At 35.9% G+C, this 20,236-nt stretch overlaps 1 protein-coding gene across 1 annotated transcript in view; it reads left to right on the top strand.

Moving 5' to 3' along the window:
* The window catches only part of LOC132553202 (protein crumbs-like), an 80,174-nt gene extending 63,327 nt beyond the window's left edge, over nt 1–16,847 (top strand). Inside the window, exons 21-31 of the mRNA XM_060217430.1 lie at nt 4,829–4,955; nt 8,308–8,391; nt 9,052–9,208; nt 9,890–10,000; nt 10,890–11,018; nt 11,949–12,173; nt 14,510–14,629; nt 15,171–15,398; nt 15,648–15,790; nt 16,333–16,423; nt 16,672–16,847. Of these exons, the coding sequence (XP_060073413.1) occupies nt 4,829–4,955; nt 8,308–8,391; nt 9,052–9,208; nt 9,890–10,000; nt 10,890–11,018; nt 11,949–12,173; nt 14,510–14,629; nt 15,171–15,398; nt 15,648–15,790; nt 16,333–16,423; nt 16,672–16,811 (1,555 nt within the window). The 3' untranslated portion in view covers nt 16,812–16,847. The remainder of the gene's footprint in view (nt 1–4,828; nt 4,956–8,307; nt 8,392–9,051; nt 9,209–9,889; nt 10,001–10,889; nt 11,019–11,948; nt 12,174–14,509; nt 14,630–15,170; nt 15,399–15,647; nt 15,791–16,332; nt 16,424–16,671) is intronic.
* The last annotated feature ends 3,389 nt before the right edge of the window (nt 16,848–20,236 follow it).

The following is a 20,236-nucleotide window of genomic DNA, read 5'->3' as shown; positions in this document are numbered from 1 at the left end:
CTTAAACTGAGCAAGAAAGAAAAAAGGAAGATTTTATTTCTTCTAATAACAGAAAGATTCTTAACACTAATACCGGATATCAATAAAGTACAAAATCATTATCGGGTATATATGACATCGTTTTCATACAGTGTTAAAGTGAAGGTGTAACCAATACCCAGATGTCAGGTTCTGTTCCACTCTAATCATTGATTTTGCTGTATATTGATGACGGCTACAGGAACATGTTATCCTACCTTATTCTGAGGAACTTCAGTATGTTGATGGATGCATAACAACAAGATCTGCATGTTGTATAATTAAAAAAACAGACATGTATTGATTTTGTCTGTAAATTATACCTGATTTCTTGTTACGGCCTTAATATAAAGAACAGCAATTCAAGATGTCTCCCTAACTACCTGTTCAGCTTTTATGAAAGTTTTTTAGGTATTGTAAAATACGATAAACACATTTTTAGGAACATATTGAGTATTGTATTTGATGTCAGTCTTGCTTTTGATGCTAACTCAGACAATCTGTGTTAATTTTTTAATATAGTGAAAAAGTAGTCCTAATGTAACAGAATTTGGAAATCAGCTTCAGTCGACAACTTATTACTGGTTAAATGTTGATTACTGTAAAATATGTCACTATATAAGTCTCCTCAATACACATTATCACTTGTCATCCATTAAATATACCTATGTAGATATTTTTATGATAATGAAACAAACTCATATATTACATTATGACGTAGCACCAAAATGACTCCGAATGTGACATGCAAAATCTTGTCCCCCTGTGTAGCGTACAAAAATAACATGCCATGTCATGAAAAGAATTTTTAACAACATTGTTTCCTATCCATGTGTGATTTACAAAACTTATATTTTGTTTTATTTAAGTTGCTAGAGGCTAACTAAGAAAGTAGTCTTAGACTTGTTTCAGAGAACTCCTGTTATATGGAACTCATGTAAGAGCCTGTATGTATAGGTAGGTCACTATTAGAGGGGTTCCGAGTTGTGATTTGGAATCACACACAGATGTAAATGTAGCTTCAGGATACTGAACAATTTCATTCTTACTAGACGTTAGAAAGATGACCGTAATTGTCTTCTCAAACCTTGTTTCATTCTGACCCATTTATGTTTTTTTTTGTTTTTTTGGTCATTTGTTTTGGGTTTTTTTTTCCAAAAGTGTCCCAGAAAATTTGTTATATTTGAGAAAAAAAATCTAAATCTTTGATGTTGAAGGTGTAGAAATGGAAAGGCAGTTCCATTGGGGTCCTGTGAGGTATTTCCATATTTGGGAAAAACCCTTATGGCAATTAAAATATTGTTATGGCATCTTAGAGTGATATCATATTAATGTTTGATCTAACGTGAGTTAGGAGTACATTATGATAAAAATGTTTCCTACTGATACATTAGACATATGGAGATGTATGTAACACACTGTAGTCTCCATAATCAACCTACATGTCTGGGTTGACCGGGAGATAGATTTGTATACAGAGGTAGGTCTTAGGTTTGTACTGTTTGTCTACTAGCAAGATAGAGAGATTGTCTGCAAGTTTATTGTCTGTCCACTGCTTAAAGAGAAAGATAGCCCCTAGAATTTGTATTTGTCAACTGGTTAGATAGAGAGATGGGCCTGGGGATATTGTTTGTCCATTTATTAGATAGAGAGATGTTCCCGGGGACATTGTTTGTCCATTTATTAGATAGAGAGATGGGCCAAGGGATTATTGTTTGTCCACTAGAAATAAGATAGAGAGATGTTCTCTAGGATTACTGTTTGTCCATTGGTCAGTGCCGGAGGTTTAAACTTTATCATTAAATATCAGCCTTCAGGGGCTTGTCTATGTGCTTATATACAACAAGAGAACCTTATATATATATATATATATCTCAGAGCCAACAGTTAAATTTTAAACATTTGACATTTATCATTGAAAATATTTTATTTCAATTATGATTGTATCACAAATTATTTATCACTGATAATAATTACACTAAAACATATCAGATATTTCATTAAATTATTATCAAGCTATCTCTGAATTTCCATCATTTTAATTTTATTTCAATATTTTATCATCTGCAAAATGTTTGCTTTGAGATCTAGAGTACTAGACAGCTTAACCTTTGTACAGGCCCCTCCGAATTTGTTCTTGAGGTCATATACTCCTGCTGTCCCCATGAAGATGTCTAATTCCATCCCTGCCGAGTCCAGACAAAATGTCCAACTTTATATGACTTTCTCTACATTAATTTACATCACATACAGAAGGTCAGTCAGCACACAGGTTTTTTTTCTAAGTTGTGAGTAGTTACCTGTGTTTAAGCCCTAGGCAAATGTACCTGGAAGTTATCTCACACACTAAAGGTTTTTATCATCTGATGACTATCATTGTCTGTATGGCAGGTTGCTTCAACTGACCACCACTTCCTGTTAAGCTGGACAGTACTGCTGTTGACATGACTTTGTTGTGATATTTTTACCTGTATTTGATATGTGATGGCCTGGGAATCTAGATAGTGAAGTGGATGGTGTGATGGAAGCTGAATCACATGCTTGTTATTACTTATACTTTTTGGGATCTCCTCGTGATGTGTGATAAGTTGTGATACAGGTAGTAATACAAAATTGAGTAAACTTTTTGGGATTTCCTGCTACGGCTCGTGTGTGATGAGCTTTGCTTTATGGAGTGATACAGTGGGTGTTTGGATTACCAAGGAGACAAATCGGCCCTTTATTTATCACTTTATTGTACAAATAGTTGCCTGTTACCGAAGGAATTCAGAGATAAGCTAAAAATGTCTGTGCTTTATTTACACATTTAGTGTATATGTAGTAGTTACAGGCTTTAGAGACAGCAGTGCTAAAAGATTACTGTACTTTAGCATTTAATCAGCAATAGCATTTGTTAGCTATTTTATACCTTTTAATTACAAGGTCACAGAAAACATGTGGCTTAGTTCAGAACAAGTGTAAAGGCACATTCCAAACTACCTGATCATATATCTGAGCAGTTCACTTACCTGTGGTATTTTTACCTGTCTCTATACACCTGTAACTGTCATTGATCATGTGTGTTGAGCCAGTGTTTACCTCAATATTACCCAGTAAAAATAGGTAAAAACTACACCCAGACATCGACCACCGGTGGCCTGAATCCACGCTCAAGATCAGCATGGCTGCCCCTCTGGTGAGGAGAAAAATGCCAAACACTGTGAGTGGTGCTTTCATATTCAAACACGGAAGGAACTTCTCCTGTCAGTAAACTTGTGTTGGAGACAAGATTATGTTGAAATTAGGTACAGATATTTATGACCAGAGAAGGATCTACTGCCTGTGGTATAATTTCCTGTGTAAAAATCTATTGAAGATTCTGTTGTGGTTGTCTTTACCGGTCACTGTGAACTGTTAGTGCCAGGGATATTAGTGACAAATAGGAAACCTACCTGTTATTTTTACACCTGTTGATTACTGCATGTTTGAGTAGATATGTATTTAAGCTATGAGTATATAAACACTGGCCAGTCAGGAGACAGATTAAAGCTTCTACTAACTCTATTGTCTGACTAGCTCACACCTGATATTTTACCTGGAGATTACAATTGAAAACTGTGGCAGGTGAGATCTTTTATCTGGGACGAACTTGGACTTAAGATCTGAACTGGGCCTTAAGAACTTTGTCTGTAAATCAGTCATTGGTTAGCTTGGAGGTCAGTCATCTTAACAATGTGAACAATCTGTTTTTGAGGTGATATCCTCGTTAGGTGATGACCTTTGAATGTGCAATAGCTTCCTTGGTGATTGTTGAGTACTGGAGGGGCGGGGCCTATTGTGTGTCGATCCCAAAAGTTGTCCTAACTTATGACAAGTACGACAGGTGTCAACATTGTTCCTCAACAACTACCGGTTGAAGGGGCCAGAGTGACAACACCTAACTGGTTTTCTTTGCAAAGTAGCAAACCAGAAGTATAATCGCTTGTTATAAGATATTGTGATGGGAAAAAGCTACTTACCTGTGTGTGTATTACAGCTTTCCTTATTGTGGATTACGTAATTCCGGTATGTAATACAGAGAAGTTGTTACATTTTAGTATTAGACCCAGGTGATATTGGTCACACCTCTAACAGAGAAAGTACAGTCATATTTCTGGATCAATAACAAGCTGAAAAGAGGATTGAACATATGTTATTTATATGGTGACAGTACAAAATTTACCTCATCAGTCTCCACAGTGATTTGTTGGATACGACTTGGATATTTAAAAAAAAAAATTGTTTACCCCGAAATTTTCAAATGATTTATTTGAAAGCTGTGCCTGGTGTGTTTAAACATGTTATAGATTCAGTACCTGATATCTGAGGTAGCATCACTAAAAGGATTATTTGACAGCTGTGTGTGTGTGATACATTCAGCCTCCTGTCATACTGGATGTTTGTGTATATCTGTATGGTGTATTGGTGAAAGTACACCTTGTTTGCATTCCCTAAATTTAAACACTGACGTCAATAGGTTTGACATCTCTGTGTAATACGGCATCTTTACATATGAATCACACATAGAATATATTAGCGTATTGTACATGCAGCCATTTGTGTCTTACTGTTAAGGTACTCTATAATGGCTGTAAAACTTTCACAACGTCGTTGACTTAAAGACGACCTTGACGAACACAGAGGTCTGCTTTTAAAAGTGTGCTCTAATATAGTAGTGTACCACTCTGAGTATACAGGTGTCTTATAACAGCATGTCTGATATGACCTTGACCTTTGTTGGGACATGGGTAGTACTGATGGGCTTGGTCATAATGTTTGCCCCTCCCTCCAGGTGTGAAGCGGCCATCAACTACTGTCAGGATTCTCCGTGTCAGAACAATGGCTCTTGCGGAAATGGCACCGGGGATTACGAGTGTAACTGTACTGACCAGTATACAGGGAAGGATTGTAGTACACAGGTAAGTTTAACAGGTACCTCCAAATGTATGTGTCTTCATATTGTGTCTTTATGTCAGAATGTAATTGAGAATATGTTAGTATGTGATGTAGGTGTCTTCATGTCAATATGTGATGTAGGTGTCTTCATGTCAATATTTGATGTAGGTGTCTTCATGTCAAGATGTAATGTAGGTGTCTTCATGTCAATGTGGGATGTAGGTGTCTTCATGTCAATATGTGATGTAGGTGTCTTCATGTCAATATGTGATGTAGGTGTCTTCATGTCAGTGTGTGATGTAGGTGTCTTCATGTCAATATGTGATGTAGGTGTCTTCATGTCAATGTGTGATGTAGGTGTCTTCATGTCAGTGTGTGATGTAGGTGTCTTCATGTCAATATAAGATGTAGGTGTCTTCATGTCAATATGTAATGTAGTGTGTTCATGTCAATATGTGATGTAGGTGTGTTCATGTCAATATGTGATGTAGGTGTCTTCATGTCAATATGTGATGTAGGTGTCTTCATGTCAGTGTGTGATGTAGGTGTCTTCATGTCAATATGTGATGTAGGTGTCTTCATGTCAATATGTGATGTAGGTGTCTTCATGTCAGTGTGTGATGTAGGTGTCTTCATGTCATTATGTGATGTAGGTGTCTTCTTGTCTCTGTGTGATGTAGGTGTCTTCATGTCAATGTGTGATGTAGGTGTCTTCATGTCAGTGTGTGATGTAGGTGTCTTCATGTCAATATAAGATGTAGGTGTCTTCATGTCAATATGTAATGTAGTGTGTTCATGTCAATATGTGATGTAGGTGTCTTCAGGTCAATATGTAATGTAGGTGTCTTCATGTCAATATGTGATGTAGGTGTCTTCATGTCAATATGTGATGTAGGTGTCTTCATGTCAGTGTGTGATGTAGGTGTCTTCATGTCAATATTTGATGTAGGTGTCTTCATGTCAATATGTGATGTAGGTGTCATGTCAATATGTGATGTAGGTGTCTTCATGTCAATATGTGATGTAGGTGTCTTCATGTCAATATGTAATGTAGGTGTCTTCATGTCAGTGTGTGATGTAGGTGTCTTCATGTCAATATGTGATGTAGGTGTCTTCATGTCAATATGTGATGTAGGCATCTTCATGTCAATGTGTGATGTTGGTGTCTTCATGTCAATATGTGATGTAGGCGTCTTCATGTCAATATGTGATGTAGATGTCTTCATGTCAGTGTGTGATGTAGGTGTCTTCATGTCAATATGTGATGTAGGTGTCTTCATGTCAATAGGTGATGTAGGTGTCTTCATGTCAATAGGTGATGTAGGTGTCTTCATGTCAATATATGATGTAGGTGTCTTCATGTCAATATGTGATGTAGGTGTCTTATGTCAGTGTGTGATGTAGGTGTCTTCAATGTCAATATGTGATGTAGGTGTCTTCATGTCAATATGTGATGTAGGCGTCTTCATGTCAATATGTGATGTAGGTGTCTTCATGTCAATATGTGATGTAGATGTCTTGCTGTCAGTATTGAATGCAGGTGTGTTCATGCGTAGTGTCTTTATGCCACCATGATTCAGATTTCTTAATTTATATTTTTTTATTTACATGTCTGTTTATCATGCTTTAGCTGGCAAAGTTAACTACTTATGTGTATTTATAAAGTTTTAATTTTAATCTTTTATATGGCAATGAATTTATTGATAACACTGTAATAAAAACATTAAGTGTTGGTAATAAATTTCTGACAGGTAAACACCACTGTTGATAAGGTTACATCACACTGTTTAAAGCAGATTTTCCCAGTGTCAGAATGTCCCTACATCCGTGTACATTGTGCAGTCGTAAATATTTATGAAAAATGAAAAGAAACAATTCTCCCTAAGGCTGTTGACTTTTAAACCTATTATGCCTGTGGTGCCGCCATTATGTTTTACAAGTCCTTTGATAACATTGTGCTACCAATAGTGTACTTTACACATATTCATTACATACCAAGGGCGTTAACATAGAATACAGGAGAAACAAAATACACCTTATCATGTAGATCTGAATTATTGAAATTGACAATTTGAATCATGATGAAAATAGGAAATAGTACTCTCAAATTTATTAGTTTCGTTAGCGTTGGTGTGAGCAGGCAGATCAGAGTTAAAAACCATTTAAATTCCATCGTTATTTATGCTAACCGAATATTTTTTATGGCAGCATATAGTTGTCGCTGACTCCATCTGTCTTTCCCTCTATTCTTTTCTTGTCAGGAGCATAGCTTTGCCCACAATGAAGAAAAGATCAAAAGTACCTTTTCTGAAAACATTTTCGAAGCAAATAATTTTTTAACTCTTCATTATTTCTCACACAATTAAAAATACTAAAATATTTATAAACACACATTTGTAATTATCTCAGTGATTCTATCTGACATGTGTGTTAGATATCAGATTGAGTGAAATATGCCTCCACTTTCATTGCTCAAGCATAAGCAGACATAAAAAGATATATGTAACATGTTGAAACTTTATTGATTTATCTTCCAAACTCTCCAATTTAACATATTTTTACAGATATGTTCCGTTACAAAGACCAAATGTAAAATTTACAGATATTTCTTGAAAAATAAATTATTAATTTTTATTTTTTCGGGTGAGGGGTTTCAGAATGAAGGGGGCACTATTAATTTTTTATTTTTTGGGGTGGGGGGGTTTCAGAATGAGGGGGGCATTATTAATTTTTATTTTTTCGGGTGAGGGGTTTCAGAATGAAGGGGGCACTATTAATTTTTATTTTTTTGGGGTGGGGGGTTTCAGAATGAGGGGGGCATTATTAATTTTTATTTTTTTGGGTTGGGGGTTTCAGAATGAGGGGGCACTTATTAGTTTGGGGTGAGGGGTTTCAGAATGAGGGGGACACTCATTAGTTCTACTGATAATCTTGTTTCCTTGTTTTTTTCTTGTGTCTTTGAAGTTTTTTACTGTGTTTGGTTTTTGATATATCATAAACTGTTACAAATCCATCGCTTCTAACTGTATGCTTGAGATCGCTGGTTGTGTGGTGCGGTGGTAACGCCAATAAGATTCACTTAGCAAGAGGCTTATTCTGCGATTTTGTTAGAACATGCTTTCATACAGTTGATCACTGCCCTAATTCTATCCTAAACAACAGGTTTGTTGAAGACCAGCATAACCATGTTACCTATTACAACGTAGAAACCAGATTACCTGGAAAGCATATAGATAGTGGAACAGATGTCCCCATGCCTTTCTACACTGATTGGAAATGAGATCTGTGCTATCATTATAAAATTTGTCGATTTTACCACTGCTCCGGGGTGTTCAGCCATATATTACATATTTATTTCCATTTTTACTTGAACAGAAATATCAAGGCTGTAACACATCCAGTAGTCAATGTCAGAACAATGCCAGCTGTGCTACCATCAATGTGACAGATGCTTTCGGGGTAAGTCTTACACAACACATAGACAATCTGTGTGTCTATCAATGTGACTGACAATTTAGGGGTAAGTCTTACACAGACAATCTGTGTGTCTATCAAGTGTCTAATAATGTGACTGACAATTTAGGGGTAAGTCTTACACAGACAATCTGTGTGTCTATCAAGTGTCTAATAATGTGACTGACAATTTAGGGGTAAGTCTTACACAGACAATCTGTATGTCTATCAAGTGTCTGATAATGTGACTGACAATTTAGGGGTAAGTCTTACACAGACAATCTGTGTGTCTATCAAGTGTCTAATAATGTGACTGACAATTTAGGGGTAAGTCTTACACAGACAATCTGTGTGTCTATCAAGTGTCTAATAATGTGACTGACAATTTAGGGGTAAGTCTTACACAGACAATCTGTATGTCTATCAAGTGTCTGATAATGTGACTGACAATTTAGGGGTAATATTTAGTCTTTTCAGAATCTAAAGTCTTACACTATATAAACAATACATGCTCTGTACAGTTTGAAGAAGGAAACATTGCTGTGCAACTTAATATTTTCAATAGATATCAATATTATGGTCAGTACATTTGTACTAATATGACTGAATATTGACATTTTTATTGTTGTCAAAATTTTGATGAAACTATTGTTATGTGTTTTGAAGCAATCCCGAGTTAGCTTCAACTGCTCCTGTGAGACGGGCTTTGAGGGAGAATTGTGTGAGACAGAAATCGACTACTGTGCTGTCCCGGTCTGTCAGAACAATGGTACCTGTACCTCAGACACATCAGCTGGGCGTTACACATGCACCTGTCTACCAGGTAAGTGCTGTCGTGTGTAAACTTTACTGATATTGATAATGAAAATATTTGAATCTGAAAACTCTCTTAAGTTGTTTCTCTTTCGTGGAAAATCCCAGATCAATCCTCATCGATTGCTGATGTAATATAGGATACATGAGACAAGATGGTTTATGGTTAATTGTTGACAATGTAGGATACATGGGGAAAGGCCCTGACAGGTGGGTGTATGGTTAATTGTTTACATTGTAGGGTACATGGGGAAAGGCCCTGACAGGAGGGTGTATGGTTAATTGTGAACATTGTAGGGTACATGGGGAAAGGTCCTGACAGAAAGGTGTATGGTTAATTGTTAACATTGTAGGGTACATGGGGAAATTCCCTGACAGGAGGGTGTATGGTGAATTGTTAACATTGTAGGGTACATGGGGAAAGGCCCTGACAGGAGGGTGTATGGTGAATTGTTAACATTGTAGGGTACATGGGGAAAGGCCCTGACAGGAGGGTGTATGGTTAATTGTTAACATTGTAGGGTACATGGGGAAAGGCCCTGACAGGAGGGTGTATGGTTAATTGTTAACATTGTAGGGTACATGGGAGAAGGCCCTGACAGGGGGGTGTATGGTTGATTGTTAACATTGTAGGGTACATGTTGGGGGTCAGTGTACAAAGTGTTTTTAAGGTTTATTGTTAAATTTATAGGGTACACCGGAGATCAGTGTGAGACCGACATACAGGATTGTAACGGACAGTGTCAAAATGGAGGGACCTGCATCGACCTTGTCAATGACTATGCCTGTAACTGTACTGATGGTAAGTTTTCTACAATTACTTTATATTACATATGGTGTATGTGATGGTACAAGGGAGATAACTGTGTCGCCTACACCTTCGTGTTTGATTATACTAGAAATCTCATTAAGAAAAGTTGATTGGTTTCTTTTCAATACCCAGATATGGTAGAATCAAAGTTCTCTTCTCATATGGAAAGGTCATGTCTTGTGCTTAATCAAAATTATAAATTTGATGACCCTAGGGTCTCGTATTTCCCCCTAGAGAAGGGGCTAATTTTTCAATAGTTTATACAAATGTGTAGGAGAATTACATTTCTTGGCATAATTTTTTCATTTTTTTCAAACTTGATTAGAATTTTTTGTACAGGATGGCAGTTTAATTATATTCATATATTGACTCTAACTGACCCTCATGGGCTGATGGGCAGTGTTTAAAGGGGTCAAATTGGCTCCAATTTCAAAAATCCTCATGATAACCCTTGATGGGGTCCACTCTGAAATTACAAAAATAGGTCTGTTGATTTGTGCTAGAGATTTAATACATCTTTTTTATTTTTTTTTCAACTTCTTTGGTTTTAAATTAGGTTTTTATCATCAGTTACTAATCCTAGACGATCGAAACAGCTGTATGATGCAATTTAATTCATTATATTGCTCTACTCTATCTAATTCTAAATGAGAGGAAATGGATCTGATCCTGTTATCACTACCTGTAACCTTTGACCTCTCTAGCTGTCACCTTTGACCTCTAGCTGTCACCTGTGATCTCTTTAGCCGTTACCTTTGACCTCTCTAACTGTTACCTTTGATTAAGAATATACCAATGACCGACAGATCTTGTTTGAATGGTAGTCTCACTGCTACCCTTTCTATTTGGCTCAGTACTAACTGGTACCTTTTTGTTTCAGCATGGACGGGTGTGAACTGTACTACAGATATAAATGAGTGTATCCTAACACAGCCCTGCCAGAACAATGCCCAGTGTAAAAACCATAATGGTGGCTTTACCTGTAAATGTCATGGAACCGGTTACCAAGGTAACAAATCTTCTTTAATTCCTTTAATAAGTTTCCTACCTAACTGGATATTTATGATTTTGTCCTGTTTAACTTCTGCCAAAGTAACCATCATCAAGTCAACCAACATATACAGATAGAATAGAAATCTTTATAACACAACCGGTAGATGATTAAAGTGTGACATTTCGATGAATACACGGTCACCTTCTTCAGGCAAATGACCAGTGTGAAGTGTACTAGCACTTACATATGTAGTGTACTAGATGGTAAGGAATCAGCCAACTTTTTTGGCTGTACTCTTATCCTCTGAACATTAAGGTAGAAAATGGTGTGACGAGATGGTGAATAGATTATAGAAAAAAGTACACAAAATTAGTGTACTGTAGTGGAGTTGTCCATGTGTTGTTTAATACTTGATCATGGATGTGTGAGAGTCCATGACCCACTCATCCCTGATTAGTACTGGCCTGCTGGGGCATATCCAGATTGCCTCCTTGAATAATCAACTTTAAAAAATCACAAAAAAACTTTCCTAGCGCCCAGAAATACACATATTGGTATTGAAATCATTTCATATTTTTAAAAATTCCAAAAGGCATTTTACAAAAACTGTCCTTTGTCTAGAAGACCCCAGAGGAGGGGTGAACTTAACTATAGTCTGTATAGGAAAATATTTATATTTTGATATGTTCTGCTATAGTAACCTGCCCATCTAAATCATGTTTACTGCAAGCATTTTAGGGACAATTCATTGTAAAATTGTGAAATGAAGTATCAGATACAGGCAGCCTTGCTGTGAATTTGATGTGTGTTCAGTAATATTAATCTATATACATCCATAAGTAGGTTTATCATCGTAAAATACAGTTCTGTCCTTCACTTAAATACTGTATCCTTGTAGACTGTGTCATCGTCTATCCTTAAACATTAACTATGAATGTATTACAGGGACGTACTGTTCCGAGGATGTGGACGAGTGCCAGGTGGGAATGGATCCCTGTCAGCACAACTCCAACTGTACCAACACCGTCGGCGACTATAACTGTTCTTGTGCCTATGGTTACGAAGATAAAAACTGCAGCACCCCAGACTGTAGCCTGGTCACATGTGAGAATGGAGGAACTTGTGTAGCGACTGATGTATGGAGATGTGACTGTGCCCAGTACTATTATGGTAAGTCATTTGGACCCAACACTTAAAATAAGAGCATTAAAAAGGGACTGCACCACTGAGAAATGTTTCCTGAGAATCTCCTGTATCAGTCACAAGGCTGGTGAACCAGAAGCAAAAAAATTTAAATTTTGTAGGTAATGAACTTTTATCAAATTACACAACAGTTTGAGAGAAAAAAAATTCATGTTAAAAATGTACAGGAGTATGATGGACCAGAAATGGTTCAAGTAATGAGAGTTTCTGATATTTCTTTTAAAAAAAAGAATTTCAAAATGTTTCTTCGCTAACAGATACTCCCACATTGAAGGGAGATAACTCCTTTGTACTCCTACACTATTCAGATTAAAATTTTAGTTCTACAAAGAATTTATTACCAGTAAAGCTAACCAGTCTTAAGGAACTTGTTGTCAGGTAACTTACCTGTCCTGTTAGGAAGACTGACTGCAGATAAGTCGTATTGCCTGAGGTTAGGATGACTGTGCCTGTAACAAGCAGATTTCACCCTAGGGGTATAATGATAACTGCTGGCTTGCTCACTAGGTAGTGACAAGCTTGATACAAAGTGAAACAAAATTTCACACATCAAACCTGAGAGTCCCCTCAATAATCATAGAGTGGGTCAGTTTTGAAAATTAATTTCTAAAAGATTTCTTAAGATTTCAATTAATGTCACATTGATATTTTTCATTTATTAATTAAACATAAATTGCTCTAATTGATTTTGAAGTAAACATTAAGTAACCTTATTGAATATACTGTAGCAAGGACAAAGATATCAGATACAAGTTGAAGTCTGCTAAGTTCACATATTGTGTAATTTAAAACTCTGTAATATTAAGGTTTTTTTATTAGCTGCTATTCAAAATTATCTTGGGGAGTCTCCAGAAACTTTGAAATACAAAAGACGTGTTTAAAAATTACAAGAGCTTACCTTGACATGTACATGGCAAAATGAAGACAGCTGTGCCAAGTGATGGAATGTTTCTGTACCATTTAAACAGTAAAATATGGTACAGTGAGTTTCTCTCTTAATATGGAGTGGTGATTTAGTATGATATTACATGTAATATGGAGTGGTGATTCAGTATGATATTACATGTAATATGGAGTGGTGATTCAGTATGATATTACATGTAATATGGAGTGGTGATTCAGTATGATATTACATGTAATATGCAGTGGTGATTCAGTATGATATTACAAGTAATATGGAATGGTGATTCAGTATGATATTACATGTAATATGCAGTGGTGATTAAGTATGATTTTAATATGGAGTGGTGATTAAGTATGATACATAACATTCAGATGGATAAACAATAGAAGTAAACAAACAGTTGATGCCTGATCGTCCAAAGTCACTTGGTTTATACGATGTTACACTGAGACTTTGTACTGTAATATAGTCATCAAACTTATCAGTGGCCCAATGGTTTTGTCAGTTCCTTAACATCAGTTAAACAAAGTCTGAATAATTTACAGTAAATTTAATTTCGTGCACAATAAATTCGAGTACATTTTGAAGCTAGTAAACCTCTTACAAGCAAGTTCAGCTGTATAAATGTGTACTAAGATTGCCTGCAACAAGAAAATCCTACATGTGACTTGAGGGGTATATAGGGACAGGACCATCAGTTATCTGACTAAGTATGTGTTACAAAATATTTATAAGGCCAGACTCTATAAAATACTTGGTTATTCACCGACTAAACTTGTATACATCCTGGTGTAACATATCCCAGAAAAGTGTAGATTTTTGCTGTGGTCTTAGATGTGTAGATATGCTCCATCTGTCATGTGTTCGGTCAGGTGTGTCTCAGGTCTAACTGTGCACTAAGTGCACGACATGTATGGCTGTGAGTGTTACTGATAGCAGTTCTGTAAGTCTTCAGTGTCTTTACCCCTATTGATCCTAAATCATCTTCCTGTTGACTTGAAACTTGTCCACGCATTGTATAAAATGTACCAGTGTTTGTTGAGAGATATGATTTTACCTGTAGAAAGTTGTGTTCCATGCCATACAGATTAGCATGTCTTTATTTTACGTACCTGTGTTTATAACTAGGCTGAATAGGTACAAGTTTTATTGCTGGGCTACACATTGTAAAGTTATCCCCAGCGTTTACTTTGTTCTTCAACTTTTATTATCACAATATGACTTGATGACCTGACAGGGCAGGGCTCTTAAACCTTTGGATGAGTCTAATCAGATAATTGGTACCGAGTCTCCAAACGCTGGTCATTTGATGAATGTGATGACCAGTGTCCTTCATGATCAAACTGTGGTAGTCTGGGTTTGGTTCTATTGTATAGTACTAAATTTTTGTATTTTACAGGAAACCGATGCCAGAAGGAAGGCCCCTGTCTAAGAAATCCGTGTAACCAGGACAACATCATTGCATGTCACCAAAATGTCACTGGCCCCGAGACTTCATTTACTTGTGAATGTAAACCAGGTCAGTTTTTGTTTAAAAGAAGGGAAAAAATTGGGAAAAAGACTAAGAGTGTTACTTTTTCTATCAGATTTATCTAAAGTTTTTAGACCAATTCAATATCTTGTACACGCTGTCATAATTACTTATTGTGAGTTTGGTATCATAGAACATGGACTCCGAGTGTCTGTCAGTTTAAAGTAAATTTTCTTGAATAAAATTTAATGCAAATTCATCCTGTTACAAATAAATAAGATATTCTTGTTTGACTCACTTAGCGTGATCATCATTATAAATTTGTGAATTTTGGAAGGAAATTATATTGAAGCTAAATTTTCTGTTTTATTTTAAGTCATACAGGTTGTAGATGTCAATTTTTTGAGATTTTACTGTACATTATTATTGGTTATTTATAATTACCATGGAAACAAATAAAACTTACATCACTGATATGATGTGAGTGGTTCTTACCATAAAAAAAACAGTGAGGACATGTATCCCTCCTTAACTCAACAAAGTTTTGAGATTCACCAGAAACTGAACCAATACAATATTGAATTCACAGGATGGAACGGCACAAGATGCAATACTGACATCAACGAGTGTGAATTAGAACCATGTCAGAACGGAGCAACGTGTTACAACTCTAATGGAACTTACAATTGTACATGTCAGGATGGCTACAACGGTAGTAACTGTGAAAATAACATAGACGAATGTGCGCCTGGTCCTTGTCAAAATGGAGGCACCTGTTCTGACCTTGTCAACGGATTCCAGTGTACTTGTACAGAAGGTAAACACACCAGTTTTTCTCTCACATATCAAGGTATTCTTGAGGAGGAATTGGTTTGAATTCAAATTCCTAATTTAATTATCTTCACACATCTTTTCAGAGAAATACATACTGCATTTCATTATTGTCAATAGAAATTTACCACTTGGAATTGCCGCCGACATAATTATAGCAATGTTCGAAACTTGAGTTAGCTTCGGCAATCATTGATTTACATGCACATTTTTTTTATTCCAATGCTGTTTGTAGGCTACACAAACGTAACCTGTATGGAGGACGTAAACGAGTGTGTGAGCAGTCCTTGTACCAATGGGGGTTCCTGTACAAACTTGCCTGGTAACTTCCAGTGTGAATGTACCAGTGAATACATGGGAAAACTATGTGCACAAAGGGTAATTACAAATCTTCCATTCAAATATTTTTGAAAAATTATCAATCGTAAAAAGTTCAAATAAATATACAGTAGAAGTTCTGAGATCGGCTGAAGAACAAAATCAGTATTCCTTTGGAGAAAGGAAAGCAGAGCCCATTGAAAAACAATAAAGAATAAATGTTTGTGTTAATAGTTTGGATTTTCACTTTTTTCCTAAAAGCATGACACAAAATAGAAGTTATGAAAAGGCCAAATCAGTTTTCTTGTTTAAATTTGCTTTTTTTTTTTTAAATATGTATCTGTTTTTCATGCTTTCAATTGATCCTCAAAGAAAACACAAAATCAAACCCCAAGATGAGATATTAGACTTTGTTTCCATGGTCTAGGTTAGACCTGTTTTGTTTTGCTGTATCCTGGAATGAAATCATGATATGCCATATTTCAGAAAAGTATCCAAGATTTCTCACTGAGAAATTCAAGCAAATGTCATTTACGCTCTTTTTTGACATTGATATTCATTTGTTTTTGTTTTCATTTAAGTGATATATGTTTTTGCTGCAGAATCCAGAATACCAGAAAATTGATCCTGATGACAATCTAGCTATTATCATTGGACCGACAGTGGCCGCAGTGTTACTGCTCATTGTTATCGGTAAGTGTGGATTGTCTCCCTTGAAACACTCGGTTTCAGCACTTCCTGTATAACCTTGACTTCTGACATTGAAAACGGGTATTATGTATTTGAAATTTAATTTAAAGCAACAAAAATGTAACAAAACATATTTTTATTTTAGTTTGAATATAGAACACGATAATGTTTAAAGAGTTGATCAAGGCGTACTTAATGTGATATGGTGAAGATTAATCTTAACTTTAAGTGGGTTTTTTTCTGAATTTCAGGTGTCATCATATTTTTGGTACTTGCACGAAGTAAGCGTGCTACTAGGGGTCACTACAGTCCAAGTCGTCAAGAGGTCACAGGGTCAAGAGTAGAACTTGGAAACGTAATGAAGCCACCCCCAGAGGAACGTCTTATATGAAACACGTCTTAGATATTTATTTACGAATAATATTTATTATAACACGGCACTCTGCTTACAGTGGAATGCCGAGTAATAGGAAGGAGCACATTTCGCCTGTACCTAATTACATCAGCTGACATCCCTGGTGTTGTCAGTCCTGGTCATTCAGTACCAGGTGATTGTGTGTCTTTGTGGTGCTAAGCAGGGGATGTATTTGTTGAACAAAAACAAAACCCTTGGTAACTAGGAAATGGATATCTCCCAACAAAAAAAGGTCCAGATATCACCTACAAATCTAGGAAACGGATATCTACTTTGGGGATGGACATATCCAAGGAATTCAGTCTTGATATCCTGTAGAGACGTTCCAAGTGAGATTTGTCTAATAGGGACAGGTATATCCCTTACATATCAGAAAGGATTTACAGATATTTCCTTGGAATCAAGTGAGATTTGTCCGATAGGGACAAGTGTACCCCTCACATATCGGAAAGGATCTACAGATATATCTTTGGAATTGGATGGTACATGCTTGGCTGACAAAGTCACATCCTAGAAACATTAATGACAAAACAGTGTTACCTGGGAAACAATTTATTTTGAATAAACAAACATTATGCAGATCGTTGGAATATTATAAATGGCAGTTTTCCCTACTATAGATTGTTTATATATGTCAAATATTGCCAAATTTAGCTGCAATGTATCATGGTTTAGTCTACGCAGTTGTTGGGAACTTATGGAACACAGAAGACTGCCAGATCTGATGGCTGGTGCGGGAGGAAAAAGTCGATGCTAGACAGAGGATGACAAGAACAGTTAAATCAGGAGAAAACATAGTGCCTAAGTAGTATTAAATGATCTGAATCAAAGTGTCCATTTCAGTGAGAGCTGAGGTGATGTCGTATTCAGTCAGAGCTGATGTGTTGTCGTTTTCAGTGAGAGCTGAGGTGTCGTCATTTCCAGTGAAAGCTGATGTGTCATCGTATTCAGTAAGAGATGAGGTGTCGTCGTATTCAGTGAGAGCTGATGTGTCGTCCAATTAAGTGATAGCTGAGGTGTCACCCAATTCAGTGAGAGCTGTTGTGTTACCCAATTCAGTCAGAGCTGATGTGTCGTCCAATTCAGTCAGAGCTGAGGTGTTGATTACGTGTCTTCCAGCACACAAACAAACTGCTATATGATTAAAGGATGCCAGGAAATCAAATTTAATCAGTGTATTGATAAAGTTCAGTAGCTGTTTTGGTTTACTTTATTTTACATGTAGATAAATCATTTCATCATTTTTTTTTATTCAAAATTCAAAATAAGTTTAAATATTGCTTGGAAAATGTAGTTCCTTACATTTAGTGTCGCTCGGCGGTATAATGAAGACTGGAATACGCACAAAACAAAAAGGAATGGATTGTACCATAGTATCATGAATATGCAGATGATGAAACAACTTGTGGACAATAATCTTGACCGTGAGTCTGCATCTTAGAGTGATGGCTTGGTACGTGTTTTATACGATGGCCTTCTGACGGCTGGTTTTAACTTGTTCCTGTTTTCTAAATCTGAATTTTGTAGCGATCCATTCCATAATGGTGAGACTGTGTGCAAGCTTTTAAGTGCTATTTATCAGAAAACATTCCCTATAGATTTTTTATTTAGCAACGGTAATGATTATATTTGTTCTAGTGTAATGATGTACAGCTGTTTAAATCTGTAGATTGTTGCCATCCAACAGGTCACTGTTATAATACGTCTGTTGAAATATATGATTTGCCCTAATGACTAGTTGTTATATAAGATAATGATACTCTGCTGAAATTGTTTTAATCATGTCTTGTTTTAACGGAATAGTACATGCGGGAGATTTGTGTCTTCAAATCTGTACATCAACATTATAGTTGTATCTCAGGTCGTAGCAAGTCTGTGGACAGAAATATTTTTGGAGTGCTCTTTCTTAAATGTGTCCATTTTTATACTGTCCAATTTGTTTTACACGAGGAAAGAGGGATTTTTGAACTATTGAAAGAAAAGGCCATTTTTATATTGGTTAGTTAGTGATGGAATCGTGTTATGGCTATAGTTCAAGAATTTGTCAACTACAGAAATATTTTTGTTGCAGTGTCCTCATTTGATACCAGTCGTAATTCACGTATCTTCATCTCAGTTGCAACAACAGCAAAAATTGGATGGTAGACATATTTCTCATATCTTCATCATTATCATCAGCACAACAATTTTACTTGTCATACAGATGGTTTAGTGTAATTTTGGATTCTCTTAACAGAAGAGTTCGAAACTAATGAAATAACTTGTAAACTTGATCAGTTACACCTTGTAATGATCATATAAGGAAAGACTACAATTACAAACACAACAATATTTATTGGTTCATTTAATTATGACTCAAGGGAGGTAATTCAAACCTAAATCAAAGTATTTGTATGGCAGCATGCTTCCTTAAGGCAAGTTATAACACTTCTGTAGTCGACTTTCAAATTATTATACTTAAAGTGTTTCTTTCTTTTTTTTTTTTCTTATCATTTTTTTGTACTTTGGCTCTTTAGAACTTTACAAAACATATAAAAAAGAAATATTTGAAAGTAAAAACTTTGTGTATTATTTATAAATACCATCGTATTTCATTGTCTACAGATGTGCTTTATAAAAAGATGAAATATTTTTTTACGAAAGAAATGTATGATGTTCATACAAAATTACGTAAGTATGAAAGTGTGTACTTTTGTATATAGTATAGATGTAAATTTCATTGATGTCAGATTTCTGTATATAGATAATACAATCATCAATCGACATAGCTGTAAGATTTGATCATGTAAACAAGACTGTGATATATAATTTCAGATTGATATTTAATCCTTTTGCCTGGAATATTTTTATCATTCGCCATTGTGAAACAGAGTGTGATAAGACATGATTGTTGGTATATAGGACATATTGAAAGTTTTTATGCGAGAGCAGATATCGGTGTATCTGTTAATACCCTTTCCTTTGAATCATGTTTCCTAGCGTTGCCGATTTCTTATTGAATCTTCGCTCTATCTAAAGGCCAAGACAGTGGCAGCGTCCGTCTTTGTTACAAGTCCTCGAACTTGCCATGATGATACACAATCATTTTTATCGGTTGAATTGTTCTCAGACCGTAAAGCCACGGGGAGGAATAGCAGTGATACGTGTATATATCCTATTTCCTTGTCACGGTTCAATAACAGACTTTTTTTGTTAAAATAACAGATGTACCGGACAAAAATTATCTATACAAGTAATCGGTCAATGATATGTAAATTAGCGTTCTATTTCATTCCTGATGCAACAGTATATTTAATAATACACTGCTGGAAATGAAAGGATTATCCCTGAATTATTTACTCTTCAGATTTCAACTGGTGCTCAACTTCATGACAGGAGATACATAATTAAACTGCTAACAC

Source organism: Ylistrum balloti, unplaced genomic scaffold, assembly GCF_031769215.1.
Source record: "Ylistrum balloti isolate Yb309-2 unplaced genomic scaffold, AGI_CSIRO_Ybal_v1 Utg370310, whole genome shotgun sequence".
Taxonomy (NCBI): domain Eukaryota; kingdom Metazoa; phylum Mollusca; class Bivalvia; order Pectinida; family Pectinidae; genus Ylistrum; species Ylistrum balloti.
The sequence above is the reverse complement of the archived record's forward strand: the minus strand, read 5'-3'. Positions and strand labels throughout refer to the sequence as shown.